Source organism: Anguilla anguilla, chromosome 1, assembly GCF_013347855.1.
Source record: "Anguilla anguilla isolate fAngAng1 chromosome 1, fAngAng1.pri, whole genome shotgun sequence".
Lineage (NCBI taxonomy): Eukaryota > Metazoa > Chordata > Actinopteri > Anguilliformes > Anguillidae > Anguilla > Anguilla anguilla.
The window spans coordinates 69400409-69424304 of NC_049201.1; the positions used below are offsets into that span (position 1 = coordinate 69400409).

Here is a 23896-nt window from a genome sequence, read left to right on the forward strand (position 1 = left end):
TGCCGCAGCCTTTGCAGGTTATTTTCTAATTGGAGTGTGTTTCTGTCAGATAACCAAATGCATGCACGTACAAGTAAAAACACATAAACACATGCACACACACACACACACACACACACACACACACATGCATGCACACACACACAAACACACTCACGTGCACACACGCACATACACACACACACACTCACTCACACACATATTCCGTATCTATAGCATTTTTAGTAAGGTGAACGCTATTAAAAAAGGAACAGTAAAATGATCACTAAAATGGAGCTGCTATGTGAAGAGTTCAGATTATGACAGATTAGGGCACAGGCTCTTTGCCAGAACGCGCAGTGACAAATACACGATCCGACAGACTGGAGATTCACATTTACGTAAGTCAGCTGACAGACATAAGCAGACATGGCAGCGGCTTAGGCCGATCTATGCCAGAGGTTATATTGAACCAAAGAGACTTATTCAGCGCCATAGCCCCACATCTATCTCAGGGTTATCATCGTCCCCAAGGTTGATTCAGTGTACAGTGCAGTATACTGCATGCAAGTCTTGCGCTGCTTCAGTGATGAGAAAAAAGAAAGTATACTTAATGCTGTTGTTTTACATATCGGGGCATAATTAACCCTCCTCTAGTTCTCCTAACACATAACAGGTTTGAACTTGTCATTATTTTTTCAACCAAAAATAAGGCAACATGCAGAAGCCAGGTGTGAAAACGTAAGTGCAACCCAGGATTCAGTGTCTTAAAGAAGGCCCCTTAGCAGCAATAACCTGAAGCGTTCGTTATCTTTATGAGTTTATCAGTCTCTTGCATTTGCTAACTCCTCTCCCAACAGTTTCTGATCACTCATTTTTGAGGGGCATTTATTTATGCAGAGCTCTCTAAAGGTCCCGCCACAACATTCAGTGTTTATTTATGTATGTGTGTATATGGTCATAAACAGTACATTAACACAAACAAGTTAATTTAGGTTTAATAATTATAATAATAGCATTCATTTCTTGACTGTGTTGCTTTAGATAAATTAAGTCGGTCATTTATTTTTAAAAGAAGGACTAGCCTAAAAATTTATGGGTTGCCGTTGCTAAAGAATGGACAATGGCTACTCCCGTCATTCGAATTCACAATCATTAAAAAGTAAGAGATTTGCAACAGCTTACGGTCGTGCCAGTGTGATGCCTCGTAGATCACAGCTAGCTAATGCGATTCAAGTAAATTACACGGTGTAAAAATAAGTTTGCAGTGTACTGCTATACAGTACAGTTAAATTTGAGATACACAAATAGTGCCATCTAGTGGACAGGTTGCTGAAAATTCGCTTTAAAAACGCAACTGGGAAACACTAACTAGGAATAATTTGTTTCATTAGAAAAACACGCTCGCTGAAGCGCTCTAGAGGAGCCATGCCAGGTTCAGAAAGGCATGGTACACCTTACTTTCCTTTGGGCAAAATGAACACGAAATAAAACAATCACAAATATTTCAAAATCAAGAACTGTGGTCGCTGCTGGTTAAATGTCATGGTTTTATTCTTACGAGGAGGAAACTGTGGTAATCATGAAACGGTAAAGGTTACAAAATTAATTAAAATAAACAGTCAAAACATATTCACATATTCAACAATGAGCGTTATTGCATGTGTCAAGCGAACACTCCATTTCACAGTGCATGTGCTATGTGGTAGGCATAGAATTTCTGTGTGGATTTAAGATACAGGCCCCTCTGCCCCCTCCACTGGTAATGAACAGGTGCGTGGATGAGTACAGTTTGTAAGTATGAGGAGGTGTCCCCTCCTGCTCCTCCGCCTCCTCCTCCTCTTCCTCCATAGTTTCCGCTGTAGCATTTTTTGGGGCTGTAGCCAGGGCTCAGTCCTTCTTCACCTCGTTCTTCTCCTCCTTTTTGTTGTACTCCAGGAAGAAGTCATTGCAGGCGACGGTCAGCGCGCCCACCAGGATGATGAACTCGGTGAAGTCCACCTCTCCGTCGTTGTTGGCATCCAGGTCTCCCATCACCTTGTCCACCGCGTCCTTATCCTGGGGATTCTGCGGGGCACGGAGGGAGGGGAGCAGGGGGGGCAGAGAGGGAGGAGAGAGTTAGGGAAGGAAGGGCAGAAATAGCTATGCTAGTTTGTTTTTGTGTAGTTGCATGCCCTGCACACTGTAATGTGAATGTAAGTGAATGTCTGGCCAGACTTCAAATCGGTTATAACAATGTCTGAATGGGCTTGGATCCTCTGGCTGAACTGATGTTGTCTGTGAAGCTTTAGGAGTCAATCGATGTACAAATGTGGTAAGAAGAAGCATGTCTGCCAGAATGGATCACTGCATTATACTGCTGGGCTGCTATCACTGTGTTTGTGAGTGTCATCAGATTGTATGCCTGCGTGTGTGTTTGTATCCATATATGTATATGTGTGTGTGTATGTGTGTGTGTGTGTGTGCTCAGTTCAAGTTTATTTGCATGTTTAAAAACATAAATCGTAAAAAAAAGCAATGACATGCTTACTCACCACAATTAAGAAATGCTTACTCACCACAATGACAGCTCTAATAAAAATCACCAAAGAAATGCAAACAAATCAAGTGTGTGTGTGTGTGTGTGCATGTGTGTGCGCGCGCGCATGTGCTTGCATATTTGGGTGAGTTTGTATGTGTGGGTGTGCATGTGCGTGTATGTGCGTGTGTGTGTGTGTGTGTGTGTGTGTGTGTGTATGCGTGCGTGTGTGAGAGTGTGTGTGTGTGCATGCGTGTGTGAGAGTGTATCTCTGTGTGATTGTAATCATGAGCCTCCCTCCTCACCCCCAGGTAGTTCCCCAGCTCCTGGGTGAGCATGTCCTTCAGCTCTCCTCTGCTCAGGGTGTACTTGTCCCCCTCGTTCCCGGAGTACTTGTGGAAGGTCTGGATCATGAGCTGCATGGCGTTCTCCAGGCTGGACTCATTGCCAGTGCTGGTGCCAGTGATAGGGCCTGACATGCTGGGGGAGGAGAGCGAGATCAGACACACCCAGAGCGGAGGGGTGGAAGGAAACCCTGATTAAACCTCCCGACTTTCTGCATCTTCGACAGACTGTCGCATCCCGGGCCAAAAACACGTCTGTTTTTACACCATCAGCAAGAAACCCAGCGATGCTACAATTGCTGGCGGTACGGAGAGCAGATCAGAGACAGACAGAGTCAGAGAGGACAAGATAAGGAGGCACAAAAGTAAAGAGGAGGATCTGGCCGGGCTGATAACAGTGAACACAGGTCCACTGAACTGCAGATGCCAGGAAAATGATACAAATGCAAGGAGCTGTAAAATACTGCAGACAAAGACAGACACACATACATACACACACACTCACACACACACACAGAAGCACGCACACACGCACAAACACACAGACGCACGCACACACACACAGAAACACAAACACACACAGACACGTGCTCGTGCATGTACACCGTACATGCACAAGCACACATGCATGCGCATAAGTGCATGCACAGGCACACACAAGCAATTGACACACACACACGATTCACAGATGGGTCTATGTGTATCTGTTGGTCTAATGACGATTAAGTCACTACAGAAACTTCATTCAAACACAGTTCTGCCCCCATCCCCACAGAAAAACCAATAAAATGAAAGGACTGATCTAGAAAGCAGAGGGATAAGTGAGACGCACACAGTACAACATGGTGGGATAAGGCAGGAGAAACAGGCAGGAATGAAAGTGCAGTCCAGACAAGTCATCTGGACACATGAGCCACAGGTCTACAGTCAGCCCCCAAAGCTGAAACACCACCAGAGGAAAACCAGCCAAATACAGGGATGGGTGAACACTGCTGAACAACGAACCCTCTTTCAGAAACTTTCTGTAACCCGCCACCTCAATGCAACAGTGGATTTCTGCTGCTCCCTAGTGACCTTAGCGTACACAAGAGAGAGAGAGAGAGAGCGAGAGAGAGAGAGAGAGAGAAAGATAAACACAGAAATTGCTCCCAGTTCTGAAGAGGAACACTGTCCTCCACCCTTATCTCCTGCTTTCTTCCTTACCTGGATGATGATGGAGTGATGTGCTTGTGTTTTCAGAATCCGAGAGAAAAGGCCTGTGAGAAGACCGTGCTGGGCCAGGACTTAAATACCCCCATCCCTCCACCCACCTCACACCTTTCTCCTCCTCCTTCCACCTGTCGCTCTCCCCTCCCATCTCCCCCCTCCCCCCCTCCCGTCCCTCCTCAGCTCCCCCCCGTTTACACAATCTCCTAATGCCGTCCCCAAACACAGCGCAGGTGGTGTAACCGTTACATGCATCACAATGAAGAGACCCTCAAGCGTGTGTCACATTGTCTTTTATTACTTGGCGCAATGACATGCAGGCGGGAATGCACAGGGGAATACAAAGTGTGGCATTAGCAGTGGAAGAGCTCGTTGACCTCATGCGTAACAATGGACAGAGTAGCTGCGCTGGCCTGGCTAAGGCACCACTGCAGAAAGCAAGTTAGCCTGGGTGAGGGCTAGAGCAGTGGTCTCAATATCAGACAGTCAATGGTCCAGCCATAGTGGCTTAGATGTGGATGAAAAATCGTTGGGGCACACATATATAAACTACCAAACCACAGTGGGGTACAACAGGGCACACATGCAAACTACCCAACCACAGTGGGGTACAACAGGGCACACATGCAAACTACCCAACCACAGTGGGGTACAACAGGGCACACATGCAAACTACCCAACCACAGTGGGGTACAACAGGGCACACATGCAAACTACCCAACCACAGTGGGACCAAACAGGACACCGTTCGCCACATTTGCCCAGTTGCAAATGCATACAGGTTTATGGTAATGGGGGCAACTGGGCATAGACAACAGTGCACACGCACCGCTGCAGCATTTCGTTACGTCGCCGGATGAAGTGGACACGCTATTGCGGAGTGTTTGCAACAGAGCCCATCGCTGTGAGAGTGAGGGAGTGCTCCGTAGTCTTTGAGGCAACAGTAAAAAGATGCATTTTAACTCTGAGATGAGCACTGCGATTACAGCAGGGCTCATCCTTCTCACACTGCCCCGTAGCTGCAGGCCACGGTGGTGTTGGTTCCCTCAGAGGTCTTAATTATTGACTTTGGCCCATTGTGTTCCTGGGACGTCACACACCTGATATTCTCAGTCAATCTTAATCCTTTGCTAATTGAAAGGTCTCCATAAACCCACCCCTCCCCCCCTCCCCCCAACCTCCACACACCCCCCCTCCCGCAAGCACACTACTCTGTTCTACGCAGTGGTACATAGCTGTTGGTTAGTAAAGACTAACCAACACTTAAGCTTAGCTCAATATGTTACTGTAGTAGGGTGAAAATGATGCCGAATATTTGACAGCGCGTTCTATGTAGCGTAGCCTACAGCACTACAGTCTAATGAAAATGTACGCACGCTGTCAGTGTGTTAAATGTGTCAGTTAGTACAGCAAATAGTACAGCATGTGTAATGTGTATATAGTACAGCATCTACTGTAGCGTGAAATGCGAGACTAATATTTGGAGTGAGGCCAACAGTAGGATTAGATAAATCTATGGCAGGATAGTGCAGGATAGCCAGCAGTCCTACGGACGTTTCTGTGCAGGAGTTATAGCCGTGTGTAGTGTGAGGGCACGCGATGCAGAAGAGACTCTATAGGGCTTCCGGATTCTCGGCGGCAGGTTCCTCTGAGACCGGCTGCTTCTCGCTCAGCTTCGTGGCCACGCATCCAATCACGTCCATGAACTCCTTGAAGCCGACTTGCTTGGCCCCCTGCTTGTCGGGCAGGCCCTCGCGGATCTCGTCCACGGCCGAGGCGCTGTCCGTTTCCTGGGCAAACACGAGAACGGCAGTGGAATCGCAGCGGGCGGAACACCTACACCGTGACTCAGCGCTAGCGTTAAGAGTAAAACAACGGCAGCTTCACAGGGTTATTTAAGCATGTTGTTTATTCTCTGCCTTGAAGGCCACTGCGCTAATGACTAATTGCAAGGGTTTGCCAGTGTTCAAACAAAACAAAGTATCATACTCAAACACTGACATTTATTTCCATCTCTCTCTCTGATCTACACAGAATAACTACGTCTGTCAATCAGGGAATCATTTCGCGCCCTAGCATTTCCAAGGTTTATTTTCATTGGTCAGCTAAAGGAAAAGAGGTTTGAATTTGGAAGTGAGCAAATGTACAGCCTAGCGTCACGCAGCACATTCGAGAGAGGGGCACAGGGCTAAAACGGTGGTAACCCACGCTGGTCCTGGAGATCTACCGTCCTATTGGCTTTCACTCCAACACAAACACACCGTTCGACAGCTGGAGATCGCTAATTACCAGGATCAGGTATGCAAAACTAGGGTTTGAAATAAGAACCTACAGCGTGGTAAGATCTCCAGGAACTGGGTTGAACACCACAAGGCTAAAATATTGGAGGAGTATTGGGACCGGGTTCCAGCACAGGTTTAGTCATACATTGGGAGACATATACACTGCCTGGCCAAAAAAAAGTCACCGTGTTTTTTTTGGACAGTGCCCAATGTACAAGCCTCTGGAGGCAGTGTTATGATCTGGGGTTGCTTCAATTGGTCAGGTCTAGGCTCAGCAATATTATGTGGCAATAAAATTAAGTCAGCTGAGTACCTGAATATACTGAATGACCAGGTTATCCCATCAATTGATTTTTTCTTCCCTGACGGCACGGGCATATTCCAGGACGACAATGCCAAGATTCATCGGGCTCAAATTGTGAAAGAGTGGTTCTGGGAGCACGAGGAATCATTTTCACAAATGAATTGGCCACCACACAGTCCTGACCTTAACCCCATTGAAAGTCTTTGGGATGTGCTGGAGAAGACTTTACGGAGTGGTTCGACTCGCCCGTCGTCAATACAAGATAATGCAATTCTGGACAGAAATAAATGTGACGTTGCATAAGGTTGTTGAAACAATGCCACGACGAATGCGCGCTGTAATCAAAGCTAAAGGCGGTCCAACGAAATATTAAGAGTGCGACTTATTTTTTGGCCAGGCAGTGTATGAATACACAGTATTGTGGCGGGGTACCAAAGAATATTTGGACTGTGCTGTGACAGAGTGAAGTTCCTCACCGCCATGATGTTTTTCAGCTGATTCGTCACTAGCTTCTGGAAGTCCTTCTCCTGCATGTTCTCCCTTCCTTTGCTAGCCTTCAGGAAGGCCATCACAAACGTCTTAATGGCTGACTCGATGCTCATCCTCCCTGTTCCTTCACCCCTGGGGAAAAAGGGGGTAATTGAAGGATTTTTTAAAATTATTTGTTTGGAATAAACAGATGTACACACAAACAAACACAAGCAAACAGGATAAGAACTGTAACCATGTACAAAATCTGTTCAAAGGAAAAACTGTAAAAAAAAATAAAAATAATAATTATATATATATATAGCTAATCATTCAGGTGGAGGTTTCTGGAAAATGTACAATATGAATAGACAGATGATGTCAGAATACTAAGCAAGTGAGAGGAGAGGCTGAACAGGAGTCACACAATGGAACCTCTGATCTTTGACGGACATCTGATCTGCGGAACGCACCAGAAGGCCGAAGGTTCAGGTTACCTGGGGGATTGCCTAGTAGCTGCCTGTTTTTCTCGCTATATATGTCAAACATAGACAAATACATACATTTAAACAATGACCACACACGCACACACGCACACACCTGTGACCATCCGTACAGCTGTCAGATGGGAAGGCCCACAGGCACCACATTTGTTTGGATCTATACTCCGTGACCCTAAACTCAGGGAGGGCACGCAAACGAACAGATAAAAGAAGGGAAAGGCTGCGAGAACAGGGCGAATGGACCGGACGGCAGAAATGCAGGGTAGCAGGAGGATGTGGGTGCGCTTGCGGGGGGGGAGCGTAAGTGAAAAAGATTATGGAATGGAAACGGATGGCGAGAAGGGGAACAGGGGAAATAAGCACGGCCCAACAAGGGGGTAACCCAAGATTTCCCATCTAACGCAAATGTGTCACGCCTGGGCAGACGCACTGCGGCCCGCTCCCTTCCACACTCACAATGCGCTCGCGGGCAGCAGCCAATTAGGCACTGCAGCTATTGACCTAATTACTGTGATGGTCGAGAGCGCTGACTCTGGCCTCCTGCGCGCTTCCATGTTCAAAAATTGGGCTCCATAGCATGTCATTACACTGAGGCACGTTATAAAGAAATGTTGAGGCGCGCTCGCACTGTTATTCAGCCTGCTGCACACCGTGAAAGGTCGCCAACATCGCCCACATCGGCCTGTCTGAGGGGGTCTTTGATCAGGTGATGCCTGGAATTATTTTTGCTGTTGTTTCATGCATCAAGGGCAGTGCCCACAAAAATTGCAACAAAGGATCGACATTTTCAGAAAACCCTGAAATGAATGTCCTTCACCAATTGCATTAACGTGTTGAAATGATTTCTTTAAGGGGATTGGCACACGCTGCCCAATCTGTGTGACGCCCCTGAGCAATTTAGACTTGTATAATAAAACGCTCCTCACATTCGACTCCAGCTGTCGCTACATTTAAAAGCCTAGAATTAATTTACTATACCACACAAGTGTATGGCAATGTGCAGTTCTAATACTTGGTTGATAGAGAAGAAGCAGATCTATATAGTATTTCCATACTCTGACAAAAGGCACATATTATCATAAGTGTGAGATGCATTGAATGTGCTTATTGCTTGTTAAATATAATATTAGCTATTTTTCTTGGTGTGTTTATACGACACTGCATTTAGCTACCAATGTGTATGGTGTTTTCTCTTCCATGGGTCTGGCTAAAAATCTAAACACCCTGATGCAACTGCCAAAATTGCTGGAAGGGCATACAAACTAAAACTTGACCAACTTTTAATTTATATGCAGTGCACGGGGAGTCTGCAATCGCCAAGAAAGACTGTTTTATTTCCTTTCTGAAACATCAAAATGAATTCTACAAAACAGCTTTGTTCATCATCCGTACTCCGAAATCAAAGCGCAGTGACCCGCAAACTTCGCGCCAATCCCTGGGTTCCAGTGGGCCGTATGTTCAGACAGGGACGCAGTGGCAGCCTTCATAAAGTTCGTATAGCTAAATGAGCAATGTCTATTCACGCACATGAGTAAACAAATGAGTTCAGGCCTAGGTGTGAATCATTTCTCCCACAGCCGTGCACGCAGGCTGTCTGTCATCACCCTACTACCGGACAAACCATTTCTTTAGCCTAGCTTTAAGTACACATAGTTCTTGCCATTCGAGTCTTATCAACACATTCATTATTAAAACTACGACGGTAACTTGGCTGCTGCTACTGACTGTCGACCGTAGGAAGGCATGGGGCCGGCCAGCCAGCATATACCCGCAGGGAAGAAGCCGGGGCCCTTCCTTGCGCGTCCACGCCCATCGTTTAGCGGACAACAACTAATCCCAATGATTTGTAGTAAAACCAAGCACAACCTAGAAAATAGGTAAATAAATAAACGAGTGGTTTCTGGTTTCCCCCTGAAGTGTAAAAGAGATAGAGCGTTAGGTTACCAACAAGGAGAACGTGATACGTGTTCTAGCTAAGTAATGACAGCAGCTACGGTCTGTGGGGTGTGTCATGAAATATTAACTGTGGAACGGAAGAAATTAACTACAACTGACACACAATTTTCATCTGTTTCGGTTTTGACAACAGATGCACCGAAAGATAAGCCCGTGTAAAATATTCACGGTGTGGGTACACACTATGCACTACAATAACAAGGTTTTTTCTGTAAAGGCTTTTCAATATTTACTGTTACTGTATGTTCAACAAAAAGTTATTTTATGTTGTATAATTTTAATGAACAGGTAATGCCATCCAACCCCTCCCAAAAATAGTACATAGTTTATTTAACGTATAGGCTACTTAAAGTGGGCTTCATCAACCGATTATTTTCAAGTATTTTATGATAAGTAGCCTACTTTACAAAACGAAATTGTCCCATTTTCAGGATACCTAAAATATTTCCTAGAACTATATTCCTTAAGTAGGCCTATAGCCTACCATTTATGAACTACTTATAAACTTTTAATCCATTTGGTAGACATTAAGTCCGTTAAACCGTTATCCAAGTATACTCCTGGAAAGTAAAGTGAAAGTGCACTTTAAGTAGGCCTACACTACTCGGGATTTAGTTCAGAAGTGTACTTAAGCATAGGCTACTTTTATAAACTTCTTTGTTAAGGGATCCGCTATTCTTGTAAAGCGCGTTCGTCACATAGGCTTCTTTTATATAACGCTTTAGTCTAATAGTCAAGTGATAAAATATCACTATTGCATGCTCCCTGGCGTATCTTGCAGTATTTCCATCGTTACACTTTCCAGAATAGATGTCAGGCTGCCATGGTTGCAGTGTAGAAAAATAGTAGCATATAATAGCTACAAACACATATTTGTGGGGTGTCCAATTTAATCAATTAAGTAAGAAATTTGTTGTCGACTGTTTGGTCAAATGCGAGGCTAAAAAAATGTATTAATAGGCTAGCATTGTTATAATTCTATATCGTTCGATCTTTCATGCTAGACTTATAAACTATAAACATGACTAATATAAGGGTGTATATCGAACGAGGTGATACGAATTAATCAACTCCCACTCTAACATCAATCCTGAAGGCTATGTCAATTCGTTAATCATAATTTATAGACAAATAACTTACCAAAAAATTATGACCAGAATTGGAGTACGTTACTGCTCTGTTTGGCACTGGTATCCATATGCTATCTTTTCTCTCTCCCTTCTTTCACCCCCCACTATCAGTTAACGAACTTGTCTAACGAGACCGACATGAGGAATTTCTTTCATGATTCAGTTTTTTTTCCAACTGTTTTTGGACACATCAAAGGGCGTGTACCTGGGAAAATGAAAAAAGAGGGAGGAAAAAAATGATAACGCAGTCCGCGCCGTTATGTAGTTTTGTTTTTCTAAATAACGACGCAGATAGCATTTTCACTTGAATTTGTCAGTTGGTGGTACCAATTTAGTAGGCTATTGTATTTATGTATATAGACCTGCTGTGAAAACTTCCACGCCAATTAAGTTGAATTCAGTTTGAACGAGTGACAGGAGACATCAACGGAGTATAGGAAGAGAAGGAGGGAGTAACGGCGCGCTCGTGCCAAGCCAGGCTAAATCTTATTGCTTCCTCCCCAAGGGATGCCTATTTATAATTAATACAGTCGATCATCGAATGGTATTTTTCGGGCTTTCTTCTAGGCCAGTGGTTTCGTCTGTTTCGTAGCAGTAACGTGATGATTTTTAATTCAAATTTTATTGCATTTGCATATGAATTTGAATATTTAAGCATGTGTGAGAGCAAATGTGCCCGTGTGTGTGTGTGTGTGTCTGTGCACGCTGGTATTCGTACTGAACCGGTTTATTAATGAGTCAGCGTACAAACACAGTTACGTTTCAGCCACACCTTAATTTTCAACGAGTTGTATTTAATTAAGACTGAAGCCCTGGGTAGATCACAGATTCATGAGGTACACAATGATGAAATATGAGACTGCTTATGAAACAACTATATCATAACAAATTAACAAATTCCTAACAATACATAAACATCTAGTACAGAAATGTACTCTCAAATCCACAAACACAATTTACTGTCTACCGTTCCATAATTGGAGTCTTTTAACTCCCACCTGGTGCGAAGACCACCAATTTTTTTTCGTATGTCTATGAATTGTCAGGAAATAGCATTGCTTCTAGTCTAGTTGGTGAGGTGCAGTGCCATAACATAATTACACTGGTTAAACAGGGAGAGAGAGATTTCTGTTGCAACTGGCAGACAAAGATTGTTTAGAGCGGTGCAGTGAGAAGCTGACGGTAGCAGTGAGGTGTAGGGGATGACTGAGGAGTAACGGAAGATCCAAAACTTTACAGGGCAAAACTTTGTCAATAAATAAATTCATTTTTACTCATTTACAGAACAGAAAAAACCCAACAAAAACATTTTCATTATTGTTGACGTTTGGGTCAGCAATTCAAAAATACTTGATCTTTCCATCAGGGTATGGAAATCCGGCTTGTACACCTGTTCTCCTATTGGCTGAAGCCTCCGTGCTTGTTGGCCAGGCTGCCAATCAGTTGCCAGAACTCCAAGAAGGTCAGCTCGCCGTCATTATTTTCATCCAGTGAGCCCATGAGCTGGTCGATCACTGCTGGGTCACTGGAGTTCTACCCAAAACCAGCAAGAAGGGGAAATAAATTTCTCTCGCACTTTACAAACATGGTGCGCACAAGACTTCTGTGTGATAACACCTCCTTGTGGTTAAAGGTGATACTGCATCGACATTACACTGAGTTGCTCCACCTCTAGGGATTTAAATTAATTACCATTTAGCTAAGTTCACGTAACCCTCCTATCCCGGTAAGGCTAAATTACACTGACATCATGCTCTCGTGGTTCCCTTCCTGGAAACAACTAGCAGTGATTTACAAAGACTACCTTGCCCCATTTATTTATTTACCATCTTTACTGCAAATATTTAACACTGTTAAATAGAATTTTGTGGTTTTATATAATTAGGTCTGAGCCTCATATCCAGTATTTCCCAGTGCTTACTGTATAATTTTACTCATAATGGATGCTTCATCTACTCCAAGACCTTTTGGATCATATTATAATAGAATGGTTTTTCTATGCACTCACTGTCCTAATGTAACGTATGAACACAATATAAGGGTCTGCTCCAAGGCATTGTACTAATAACAGCACAGCACTAGCCTTAGTGACAGTACGTATTAAATTCATTGAATTAAATATGTACAGAAAGGACATGCTCCAACGGGAACCCTTGAACGGCAGGCTGTTTGCACAGGTGAGGATGATGCTGCTTTACCTTGACGAAGGTGGGCAGCTGGGATGTCACCAGGCTGCGAAACTCCTCTTTGCTCAGCGTGTCAGAGGATCCGTCCTTCCCTGCGAAGGTCTTAAACTGGGAGACCAGGGTGCTGATGGCAGACTCCATTGTGCAGGGAGACTGAGATGGAGAGAGGTGGCCACACAGATAGATGTATAGAGAGACAGAGAGAGAAAGAGAGAGAGAGAGGAGTAGACTGGGTTTGATGGGATCTGAGAAAGACAGATTAATGAAGTAAACAAATCATCCCAGAGGAATTATAACTTAATTTTGTACACAGCTGTTGTCATTTGCATCCTGTGAAGAAAGATCCTACAACAGTATGTACTGCACAACATATAAACCAATAAAGAGCTCTTAAGACTTTTAGCAAATAGACATTTAGGAGGAAATAGCTTGCCAGAATGAGGAAGAGTGAAGAGTGAATTAACCTGGGAGTGAATGAAAGAAAACTAAAAACCTTTTGAAGTACGAAGACAAGCAAGATGAGCAGAATGCACACCTGAAAGGAAACACAATCAGAAAAGTCAAGTTGAGAGAAAGGTATACATTAAATAAATGAACAAGCCAGCGCACATGGACACAGAGAGAAAGAGGACGTTGCCTCACCTGAGGAATGGCACCTGTCCCAGAAGCAGCAGTGGGTTGGTGGAGGTTAATCTCTCTCTTTCTCTCACTCACTGTTTCTCCTCTTATACTCTCCTCCTCCCCGCTAGAATCACTGATGTCAGCGGAAAATTGATCATTCACCTTAATTCCCGCTTTCTTTGACCTGCTCACTGTTTTCTGATGTGTTCAGTTTTGAAATTTCCATGACAGGAAGTAATAAAGTGAGCTGCATGTTGCACACATGCTGTATTTTCCACAATGGAAAAATATACTTATATACGTAGATGCAGATTTAAACACGCCCATACACACAAAAGCCATAGGTGGCCAAACGCAAACCTGTCTTTGAAAAATGTTGGTGACTGCTGTTGAGCTGTTGATTGCTTTGGGTACGGTCATTTCTACTTTTTAATAATTAATTTTTTTTCGTACACTTCCTCAATAAGAAGCTTTGTGTTTGCATAAACGTGTATGTGTGTATGTCAGAAAGGGGTAACTCCACAGACTTCTCTTTCGGTCATTGAGAGGATGGAGTCAATGGTTAACGCCTTTTCATTGAAATCTTCCATTGCATCCTACCCTCTAGTCAAACTGCAATTAAAATTAAACCTAAAACAAGTACACAGAGGACATAATCAATGTGCTAAGTTACAGGAACACACCCCCAAGCCACCCACTCTCCTGTGGTTTCCTATGTTGTAATTTGGTATATACTATTCAAACACACACACAAACACACACATACACACGCGCACACACACACACACACACAAACATATTCACACTTCCATAGAGCTCACATAAAACAAGTACACAATCAACGTGAGCACAAATGTCCCCCCCCTTCACACACACTTATGCACTTAAACTCAAACACTGATTTACACTTGGAATGGTGAGATTCCCCCAAAATACACAATAGAACACATAGCAGATTCTGCTAAAAAGTCAATACACACCCTCCAAGCAATAACTGTTTACTTGTGTAATGTGCTTTACCAGAGGTTGCTCAAATTTCGAGATGCTCTGTGTTGGAAGACATGCTTGTCACTGTCTCACAAATGCTTGCACACATAACCACACACACACACACACACCTCATGAGGTGGCTGTCTTACCATACCATCTGAAAGTGCATCATCAGCAAGTAAGCAACAAACAAACTATCAACAAAGTACAATTCTCTCTCTCACACACACACACACACACACACACGCACGCAGGATGTATGCACACCCCCCCACACACACAGAGTTACTGGGGGTACGATACAATGGAAGGTTTGAATGTTCAGGGACATACTGTACTTATAGCACTAAGGGATTGCGTAGTTTCTCAAGTCCATGTCATCATACTCCAACGCATTTATCACACCTCAAAACTTCATCATTCACTTACTAAAGTAGAATTTCCTTTATAGCTTACTGCCATTGTTTTTTTATACACATCCGTGCCATACAAACTCCATCTATTAACCTCCCTAGTCAGGGAATACAAGATGAATGCCGCGAAATACTGATGACTGGACAACTTCTGTTCCACTTGCCCTAATTACAGTCTTGGGATACACGTGTATAAATATAGCTACTCAGTCAGGCCACCGGAATCAGGTTATACTCGCCTGTAAGAGCAGCATCAGCACAGATGCAACCAGAGTTCCAAGCAGGCACATTCCCCTTAAAAACACTTTATTATGCAGTGGTTTAAGTTTGATGGGTGTGACGCTTAAAATAAAGTTACAGCTTTTATCAATGTTCTATGTCATATACTGTATACGTGCGTTTAAAACATATCGATCTGCATGCATTGTATGAGAATACTTCAACTATCGAAGTAATCTAGATCAATTGGACAGTAGGATTTCACAGCATAAAGGCTCAGATCACTTATTTTGCATTACACTGTGTTTCTTCTTGGTCAATCCTGCAGCGTAACCTTGGTCATGCAACATCAGAAAAGCAACGGCACATTTTAAAAGTTACACCTTAACTTTACTGACTGTGGTTAGGGAGCGCCCAGCCAAACCTGTCCCAACCCAGACTCAACATGGTCTGCCTCCCCTCCCTCAAAATGTACGCCCACCCTTAATTAGAATTATGTAAAATACGTGCGTACATTTTTACATTCCCCTGTCCTATCACCAATTTCATAAGCAAAATCAGAATTGACTTAAAATAAATCATTTAAAAGTACTATTGTAAATGGGAGGTTTTAACCTGTACCCGCTCAAATGACTATGCTGTGCACCACTCCTTGGTAATGATTAGTTACTGGTGTCTGTTCTGGCTCTCTCCCTGTGTGCTGGCCTGTATTTATGTGAATTGGGCAACAATTCTCTCTCCCCACTGCATCATAATTGGCGTTGGCACAGTGTGGGGTTTTAAGTACAGCATATACATGAATATATCGCCACGGAAACACACAGCTTCACGAAACAGCAACACACATTAGCTGGGAGGTGGGGAAATGGCTCCTGTAAAAAAATAACTCATACACACTTACTAGGTATTACATTTAACATTTTTCATTTTAGCTCAGAAAATACAATACAGTATGAAATCATACTATTCATGAGTATACTAAATACACACAAAAAAGCCTTATTAAAATATTTACTTAAAAGCACGAAAGCATAATTCTGATAAAAGATAATGAAAAAAGATACATGTCCAAGAACAATCCTGTCAGAGGTCACTGGTTTCATTTGTGAGTACTGTATAGCATTAAACATCTTGAAAAACAAACACAAAAAAAACATTCCAGTCTTGAGTTACTGCAGAAATGTGTAATTGCATTAGAGACAGTCACACACATTTGTACTGTTACAGGACATAGTATTCACAGTATGGTAAATGACATGGTAAATACTGCTTTTATAAACTATGATTTGTCGATTAAATAAAAGCACCCCCCCAAAAAAAAAAAAAAAAAAAAAAAAAAAAGAAAATAAAAAAAGCTGACTGAATATATGACCGAGCAACCATTGGCACTTCAGTAATGCCACGAGGATTGTTTTTTCTTTATCGACCTTTGGATCCCCTACAACAGTGACAACTACTGAAACAGACAGAAGTGTCAATGCCACGTATTTCCAAGTCTTAGCTGACATATTAACCTGCTTGAAATCCTGAAGTCAAACCAAATGCCTTATTTGTATACTAGATTTTCAAAAAAACCTGAAACCAATTTGAATTGAAAATGACAAAATGTAAAAAAAACCTTTATTTGCATAATAGTAGCAAGGCGGGATACACAGAGCAAGTTTGTGAGGGAAGCCTTGCACTAAATGTGTAATCTTCAATGAACACAAAGGGCATCCAGCTTCAGATACCTGCCACAGTCCTCCTTTCATTTAACACTGTTAGAATTTCAGGCACTCCAAAAAGCATGACAGTCACCTCCCCTTAAAATCGTTGAGATTTGGTGCATCAGAGCTGCGGTTCGTCCCCTGTGGGAAAATGGTTTTAGGCCACATTCTTGCCTGTGTTGTCGCTTTGTTTAATGACAAAGTAAAGGCATTCTTGATTTTAACTCTCTCCTCCGTCGTCTTTAAAGCCCTCTCCACTCAAAAACATGTTTATAAATGATTAACCTCTCTTTGAAGCATGACTTTATTCAGATATTTGTGTAGAACACCAGGGTGCCTTTTTCCACATTACTCCACTGTGGACGAGCAGCTTCGCCGTACTTCCCTGAAATCTGAGTCAGATATGAGCAAATATGTCGAACCTATCACGGTCCACTACACACAGATATGTAAATTACAAGACAGCAATGTGTTAGTGACATTGTTGTGACAGTTTGTGTTGAATTTGGCAGACTGATGTAATCCCGAGGTACAGTAGGGACTTCGTTCCACTCATCACCAAAAATGGCCATTATAAAACAAAAATGGGTGCAATTTGTTTATAGAAATCCTGTGGATGCACCTGACAGCATAGAGGGAATCTGTGTTTGTAGCACACATTTTACAGATGGCTACATGCAGAACCTCATGCGTAAGTCGCTGGGTTTTGGAAATAAATTGATTTTGAATCTGGATACCGAGCCTACGATATGACGGTGTTGCAATTTGCATATCCATAGCCTGTCTTATTAATAATGAGGGTAAAGGTGTAGAGATGCCACAAAGTCATTTTCATTAGTCTATTGAACATTTTTTAGTGGAAAACCATATTAAACTAATTATTATTCAATATAGAATAATTTTTAACATTTTAAAATACATCTGGAGGGGTTAATTTCATATTTCTTGGGTAACAACAGCTCAATAAAACAATCCAGCGCAATTCGTTCTGCTTCCTACAGTAAAATGCACATATTGAAAACCTTTTAATTCAACCTATTACTTATAACGCATATCTTATTAAAGTACATGCAATGACTGATATTAAGATAGTGATTCGGATTTTATTTGTATCGTCACAAAGAACGGTGTATCGCTGTGAAAAGCTTCACGTGCTGACTTTGCTAAATCCTGATCTGGGGCTCGTATCATTTTCCTAATGACACAAAGAGGCTTCCTGTTGGTGATGCCATTGCTCGTGCTGAGCCAAGCAACTGTGCGACATGGCTCAGGAGGTAAGACCGATTGTCTGGCAGTCGGAGGGTTGCCGGTTCAAACCCCGCCCTGGGCATGTCGAAGTGTCCTTGAGCAAGACACCTAATCCCTAACCCCTAACTGCTCTGGCGAATGAGAGGCATCAATTGTAAAGCGCTTTGGATAAAAGCGCTATATAAATGCAGTCCATTTACCATTTAACTGCGCCAAATGCCAAGCAGTAACCATCTGGAGGTGCCGTCCCCAGCTAGACTGCTATCAGTCATCTCTTTTGGAGGAAAGGAAGCGCAACGGATCTACTTCCTTATTGAAACTAATAAGGGTGGGGAAAGATGACCGGCCTCTTCAGACTGTATCTCTGCTCCCCTTGCGTCCGCACCTTGTTGCAATCCCACCAGTTCAGGTTATGGCAAAAAAAAATATGATTTTAGATCTTATTTTTTATCGTTTAATTTTTATCTTCTTATGACTTGTTATAGAAACAGGCTGTCAGTATTCGGAATCTGAACTTTGGATAGCTTGGTTAGCATTGTTCATTTGCACTCGTGCTTCAGTGATGCTGCATCTTTACTCTCTGGTCTGGGAATGTTGTTAGCCAGGGCTGGTACTACTGATCATATTAAGGTGAATGAACTAACATTTCTCCGACATTGTAAGTCACTCTAAGAAGAGCACCAGCTAAGTGAAAAAATAAATAAAGAACATTCAGACAAAAAACTGAACTACCAGATAACAAACTGAACTATATTTGCATGTGCACTGTTCCAGTTCTAGCAGACTTCAGTAGTGTAGTAGACACTAAGTCTAAGGTTTTAACCCTTTGACGAATAGGCTGGAACTCATTCTCTAGACATTGTACATACTACATGCTGCATACATATTCTACATAACTGGCTGGTAGACTGTACACGCTCCCAAATGTCCCCACCCAAACCCCCCCCCCCCCCCCCCCACAACACACTTGCAAAAGCAAAATAATCCAGGGGGGACATGTTGGTTATAATAAAATCAAATGAAGAAATAATACATAGCTACAAACCAAATTACACGCAAGGTAACTGAGCACAGATTTCCTCAAAGCAGCAGTAAATAAAATCGACAGTGTTGGGAAGGTTCAGAGCTCAGCCTGTCCACCTCCCCACCTCTCCTGTTCTCCCTCTCTGTCTGCAATGTTTCTGCGCAGCCTTTCCCAGAATTCCACTCTCTTCCCCTCCTCTTCTGGCCAGTCCAGGTAGGTGCGGGTTTTAGCCAGTTTGGCCAAACTAAAGGACACGCAAACAGCACAATGAACCAACATTAGCTGTGCCAACAGTAAAGTGATGTTATGGGGATAACCACAAAATAACTACGAGACTGTGAGTGGTGAACAGGTACTGCACAGAGTCCATTTTCCCTGCTCTGGCCTCTGGCCATCATTAGATCACTTGCATGGTCACAATGGTGGTGTTTCCACCTTTCCAATACTTTCATAAATCATGTGGCACATGAGAGCTTTGCACCACTTACGGGGTTTGTCTCTGGGGGTAGAAATGCATTTTGCTCAAGGGTTCTTTCCAAAACACAAAATGATCCATGATTTAAAAATAATACAAATAATGATATTGTAGCAAATATATAATTATTAATAAACAATAAGCAATAAACTTACATATTTATGTAACACTATATACATATATATATATATATATATATATATATATATATATATAAAATGATATTTAAGTTGCCAAAAAAGCAGTAATCAGATTAATGCTGCCTGTGAATAGTAAAAATACAGTGACACTGCCCCCTACAGGAACGTTAAATAATTGCAATAAGAGCCTCTTTCTAACGTAAGATATTATACAAGCAGAATGTATCGAGAAATTCATGCTTTTCTGTCAAAAACAACATTATGCCAGTAGCAAAAAAACAAAAACAACATTCAGATGTCTTTGCATACATCTTCAGTGATAGCACACAAATGACCCATCCTGTAACTTCATTTCCCAGAGTACATTTCTTGTATATCACTATTGCGCATATTTACAGAAAACCATTATGAAGTAAACACGTTTTAGAGGTGAAATCAGTGTTGAAAAACAGATTTACCGGTGGTATGGAGAGAGCTCAAAGGGTGAGATGTGCTCGAGGAAGATGAGGATCAGGCGGTGCGTGTTGTCGGCCAGCAGGCGATGCGTGGCCACGCGCATTTCCAGCGTGCACCAGTCACTGCGGAGGTAGCGGCGGCTCAGCACGCACACGGTGCACCTGCTGCCGTACACGCTGTCGGCGATGTTGTCCACAATGCCCTTCCCCACCTGCGGGAGAGGCGGCTCAGTCAACAGCAACCAATACAGCCTCAAGTTTTCCTTCTCTTCAGATAAAACTACCCAGGTTTTGTAACCGCACCAAACAAAAAAGCTGAACAAATGAACTGAATCATAGTAGACATAACAGAAAGTGGGGTAAGAAACAAACACCCTGAGAAACAAACACCCTGCCAACAAGGTGAAGATTGTTGGCGCATGACACCAGAAACTGTTCAAATGCTTTTATATATGGGAGATTTCATGGTAAAAAGGTTAACAGACTAATCAGTGATCAGGCAACACTACACACTTGAGTTACCTAACGTTACAGGGATGGAAAAACAGCCTGGGCGGAAACGCATTGCACAACATCGTACAGGACAAGTGCAAGTAACAGCAACGGAGCCCCACAACTCACCTCGAAGTCCCGGTTGTGCAGACAGAGCCTCAGTCTCGTCTCCCCCTCTCGCTCCAACTTACGCACCATCTCCTCCGTCACCCAGGCCTCATCCTTACTGCTGTAGGACACAAACGCGTCAAACATCCTCTCTTCCTCCTCCTCCTCCTCTATCCCTCTCCTTTTCCGCCTCTTCTTCCCCAGCTTCCTTTCCACCCAGCCGCTAACTCTGAAGAACAAAACCAGGCAGGGCCAGCGAGCGAATCGGTACCCCAGGGCAGAGGAGAGGAACAGGAGGACCAGCACGGCAGTGGACAGCCAGCACAGGTAGTGGGCCTGCGTCTGGCAGAGCCACTCCATGGTGGACAGGAAGTTGAGGCGCCGGTAGTGCATGACGCAGATCTGCTTCTGGATGTTGACCACCTGCAGACTTCGCATGCCCTCCATCCATTCCAGGAGCCAGACGTTGCCGCACTTGCAGCTGAAGTCCAGCCTTTCGAAGGACAGGACCGAAAGCGAGACCAGCGGGTAGAAGGCCCCTTCCAGGATGATCAGCGGGTTGTCGCTGTACAGCCGCAGGAGGCGCAGGGACCGCAGGTCGTGGAACATGCTCTCTGTCAGGTAGCTGAGGCGGCAGTTGAGCAGCACCAGGATTTCCAGGTTGCTGAGATTTCGGAAGGTCAAGCTCGGGTCCGTGCGATCGTTGAAGACGAGGTTGGAGAGCATCAAGCGCTTCAGCCTGTGGTGACGGCTGATCCCCGTGTACTTTATGCTCATTTCTGGATTAGCATCACACTCAAAGGATTCTAGATTTTCGAAAAACGGAACCATGTAGAGTTTGCCACAGGTAAACTGACCGGTGACTTTTAATTCACGTACGTCCTGGTACAACGGGCTCTCACATTCAAATAACATCACTTTCTCGCCAATCAACTCCAGGTCAAAGGGTGTACCACGTGGGGGTATATTCCCCACATTCAGATAGACCCCAATTCCAGCATCTATCTTTAAGCGATGTAATTTTGATGGGAATCCGTAAAAGAGCATCTGGAGATACAATTCATAGATGTACTGCAACTTTCCAAGAGTCAGCTCTTGCAAACCTTCCTGTTTACTGAACACACCTTCCTCAATACTTTCTATCGTGTTGTCAAGTAATTGCAAAACCTCTAAAGCTACAAGACTAGCAAAGTCGGATTTCACCAGCTTTTTGATTTTGTTTCCTGCCAGGCTAAGGGTCTTCAGCTTCCTTAGGCCATGGAAAGCATCGCTTTCCAAGCATTCAATTGCGTTAGCCTCCAAATCGAGCTGCTCTAGGAGAGGCATACAAACAAACTGATTCCCTTCTATAGCAGTGAGGCTATTCCGAGGCAAGTTTAAAGTTCTGATGTTCCAAAGCTTGCCTTTACCAGCAGTACAGAATGAAGCATTTTTCAGCTTCATTTCAACCATTTCCAGAACCTTTATCCCGCTTGCACTCACCCAGAACCCAAAATCCAGACTTTTTACCTCACCATGCCACATGGACAACTCTCTCAATTCATCCCTGCATTTTTGGATCATCTGTACAGATATATCATCTATAACAAAATTTTTGATTGTTAAGGACTGTATTTCTAATTTTGAGACGAGGCTGCATGTATCTTGAAAGTTAAGTTTAAGAGTTTGTTCCAAAGCCAAGCCACCTGCCAGGAAAATCTCCTTTACACTTCCTATTCCAGATTCCCAAATGCTGCCCAGCCATTGTCCTTTGAAGTACAATCCAAGGCTGGTCAGGTTCTGGAATATCTTCAAAGACTCTGGTACAATGATTTCAATGGGGTTGCCAGTCAGATCCAAATTCTTAATTCCAGACAGAACTGGAGTGGGCCAACTTCCTGATCCCTCACATCCTCCATTTTGGATTTTGCCAATATAGTTATCAGACAAATCCAAAGTCTCCAGATGTGACAGTCCCAGTGGCAGACGACAAAAAACCTTGCTGATGTCTTCAACACAGTTACTTCTAAGTTCCAGTTTTGACAACTTCACCAGAGGGGAGAACAAAGAGTTGGGCACTTCGGAAAAATTCAAGCCAAGCATCATTAGTTCCTCCAAGCTGCACAAACCTTGGAATACTCCTGAATCCAAAATAACATCTCTACAGAAATCGTCAGAAAACTTCAAGTGCAAATACTTCAAATGTGCCAATCCTAAGAATGCCCCAGATTGTATCTTTTCTAGCTTCCCATCTATACGCAACACCTCCAGAGCTTTAAACTGTGAGAATGAATTAGAGGGGAGGGTAGAGGCGCTGTGTGTGAGGCGCAGAGACCGCACTTCGGGCGAAACTTCCAGCAGATCGGACCTGAAATCAGTCACATTACTGCATTCAGCATAGAGACCCAGCCCAGGGATGTACGGAGGTACTGGGTATGCGATGTCTCGAAAGAGGTCCTCCTGGAAAGACACACAGTGGCGCATAATCAGCGCCCCAACTCCACCTTTACTCCCGTCCCAAATGCCGGAGTGAAAGAGCAAAGTCAAAAAAAGTCTCAGCATCCTCAGCAACGTTTTTGTAAATAAACCCCCCGAAAGAGTAGCAGAATAGCGTTTGCTCGCTGCAAATTCAGCTGTTGTTCTTCAGACGCTGGTGTCTCGCTTTGGCGATTTTGTTTAGTTTGACGCTGTTCCTCTGCTGGGGCACACCCGATGCACAAAACGCCTCTTTGCTTTCTCAGTTCCGCCTGCAGCAGCGATGAGGCATGTGTCAAATAAAGCCAGAGGCTATAAATATGCCATCTTATACTCTTCGCCATAGCTCAAACACAAAAAACTCCACTGCGTTTGCCTCTTGACAAAACCTTAAACAGTGAAGAACAGTGACTTAAATGAAAGGTAAAACCATGCAGTTGAGACAAATGATACGCTGCCTTCTAGGGCTAGGTAAAGCCCTTCTAGGGCTAGGGCTAGCACACAAATACACCCCCATGGTAAAAGGAAGTGAAAACAGCACATCTTCCGGCTTCTAAACATATTGGTTATTGGTCAGTTTCTTTACCAAATAGGGTTAGGGTTAGGGTTAGGGTTTACCAAAACAGACTCCGGCTGCACAAATGGGCTGATGAACAACAGGTGACTTCAGACAGG

At 43.5% G+C, this 23896-nt stretch overlaps 4 protein-coding genes across 8 annotated transcripts; all 4 read right to left on the reverse strand.

Annotated features, from left to right (window-relative positions):
- Nucleotides 1-1515: 1515 nt before the first annotated feature.
- s100t (S100 calcium binding protein T) lies at nucleotides 1516-4088 on the reverse strand. Its single transcript, XM_035403036.1, has 3 exons — nucleotides 4045-4088; nucleotides 2803-2977; nucleotides 1516-2046 (listed from the first exon to the last, which is right to left on the reverse strand). Exons 2-3 carry the CDS (start codon nucleotides 2974-2976, stop codon nucleotides 1870-1872), a joined length of 351 nt encoding a protein of 116 aa, XP_035258927.1. The 5' UTR covers nucleotide 2977; nucleotides 4045-4088; the 3' UTR covers nucleotides 1516-1869.
- Nucleotides 4089-5231: 1143 nt separating this feature from the next.
- On the reverse strand, nucleotides 5232-11320 carry si:ch211-105c13.3 (uncharacterized protein LOC325758 homolog). Of its 3 annotated transcripts, none has more exons than XM_035407543.1 (3): nucleotides 10701-11320; nucleotides 7110-7254; nucleotides 5232-5837 (listed from the first exon to the last, which is right to left on the reverse strand). In XM_035407543.1, exons 2-3 carry the CDS (start codon nucleotides 7233-7235, stop codon nucleotides 5661-5663), a joined length of 303 nt encoding a protein of 100 aa, XP_035263434.1. In that variant the 5' UTR covers nucleotides 7236-7254; nucleotides 10701-11320; the 3' UTR covers nucleotides 5232-5660. The 3 variants fall into 3 exon arrangements, with proteins under 3 accessions (XP_035263434.1, XP_035263417.1, XP_035263425.1); XM_035407526.1 differs by lacking the exon at nucleotides 10701-11320 and adding an exon at nucleotides 7702-9758; XM_035407534.1 differs by lacking the exon at nucleotides 10701-11320 and adding an exon at nucleotides 7537-7695.
- Nucleotides 11321-11463: 143 nt separating this feature from the next.
- Nucleotides 11464-13621, reverse strand: LOC118222179 (protein S100-A11-like). 3 transcript variants are annotated; one of them, XM_035407557.1, is made up of 3 exons: nucleotides 13519-13621; nucleotides 12889-13121; nucleotides 11464-12223 (listed from the first exon to the last, which is right to left on the reverse strand). In XM_035407557.1, exons 2-3 carry the CDS (start codon nucleotides 13015-13017, stop codon nucleotides 12089-12091), a joined length of 264 nt encoding a protein of 87 aa, XP_035263448.1. In that variant the 5' UTR covers nucleotides 13018-13121; nucleotides 13519-13621; the 3' UTR covers nucleotides 11464-12088. The 3 variants fall into 3 exon arrangements, with proteins under 3 accessions (XP_035263448.1, XP_035263463.1, XP_035263454.1); XM_035407572.1 differs by having other exon boundaries at nucleotides 12889-13029; nucleotides 13519-13589; XM_035407563.1 differs by lacking the exon at nucleotides 13519-13621 and adding an exon at nucleotides 13341-13411.
- Nucleotides 13622-15189: 1568 nt separating this feature from the next.
- Nucleotides 15190-23872, reverse strand: LOC118225163 (toll-like receptor 13). Its single transcript, XM_035413239.1, has 3 exons — nucleotides 20789-23872; nucleotides 20171-20379; nucleotides 15190-19341 (listed from the first exon to the last, which is right to left on the reverse strand). The coding sequence occupies exons 1-3, from the start codon at nucleotides 23306-23308 to the stop codon at nucleotides 19194-19196; spliced, it is 2877 nt and encodes a 958-aa protein (XP_035269130.1). The 5' UTR covers nucleotides 23309-23872; the 3' UTR covers nucleotides 15190-19193.
- Nucleotides 23873-23896: the final 24 nt, after the last annotated feature.

Excerpts from the sequence above, each read along its gene's own strand:
- LOC118222179 (XM_035407557.1), bottom strand. The coding sequence starts at position 13,017 with ATGGAGTCTGCCATCAGCACCCTGGTCTCCCAGTTTAAGACCTTCGCA. Across the intron at positions 12,224-12,888 it reads AGCTGCCCACCTTCGTCAAG|AACTCCAGTGACCCAGCAGT; the intron begins GTAAAGCAGCAT and ends GGTTTTGGGTAG.
- si:ch211-105c13.3 (XM_035407526.1), bottom strand. The coding sequence starts at position 8,000 with ATGGGAAATCTTGGGTTACCCCCTTGTTGGGCCGTGCTTATTTCCCCT. Across the intron at positions 7,255-7,701 it reads AGCTGTACGGATGGTCACAG|GGGTGAAGGAACAGGGAGGA; the intron begins GTGTGTGCGTGT and ends CTTTTTCCCCAG. Across the intron at positions 5,838-7,109 it reads AGCTGAAAAACATCATGGCG|GAAACGGACAGCGCCTCGGC; the intron begins GTGAGGAACTTC and ends GTGTTTGCCCAG.
- s100t (XM_035403036.1), bottom strand. The coding sequence starts at position 2,976 with ATGTCAGGCCCTATCACTGGCACCAGCACTGGCAATGAGTCCAGCCTG. Across the intron at positions 2,047-2,802 it reads AGCTGGGGAACTACCTGGGG|AATCCCCAGGATAAGGACGC; the intron begins GTGAGGAGGGAG and ends CGTGCCCCGCAG.
- LOC118225163 (XM_035413239.1), bottom strand. The coding sequence starts at position 23,308 with ATGCTGAGACTTTTTTTGACTTTGCTCTTTCACTCCGGCATTTGGGAC. Across the intron at positions 20,380-20,788 it reads TGCACAACCGGGACTTCGAG|GTGGGGAAGGGCATTGTGGA; the intron begins GTGAGTTGTGGG and ends CCTCTCCCGCAG. Across the intron at positions 19,342-20,170 it reads GAGCTCTCTCCATACCACCG|TTTGGCCAAACTGGCTAAAA; the intron begins GTAAATCTGTTT and ends CGTGTCCTTTAG.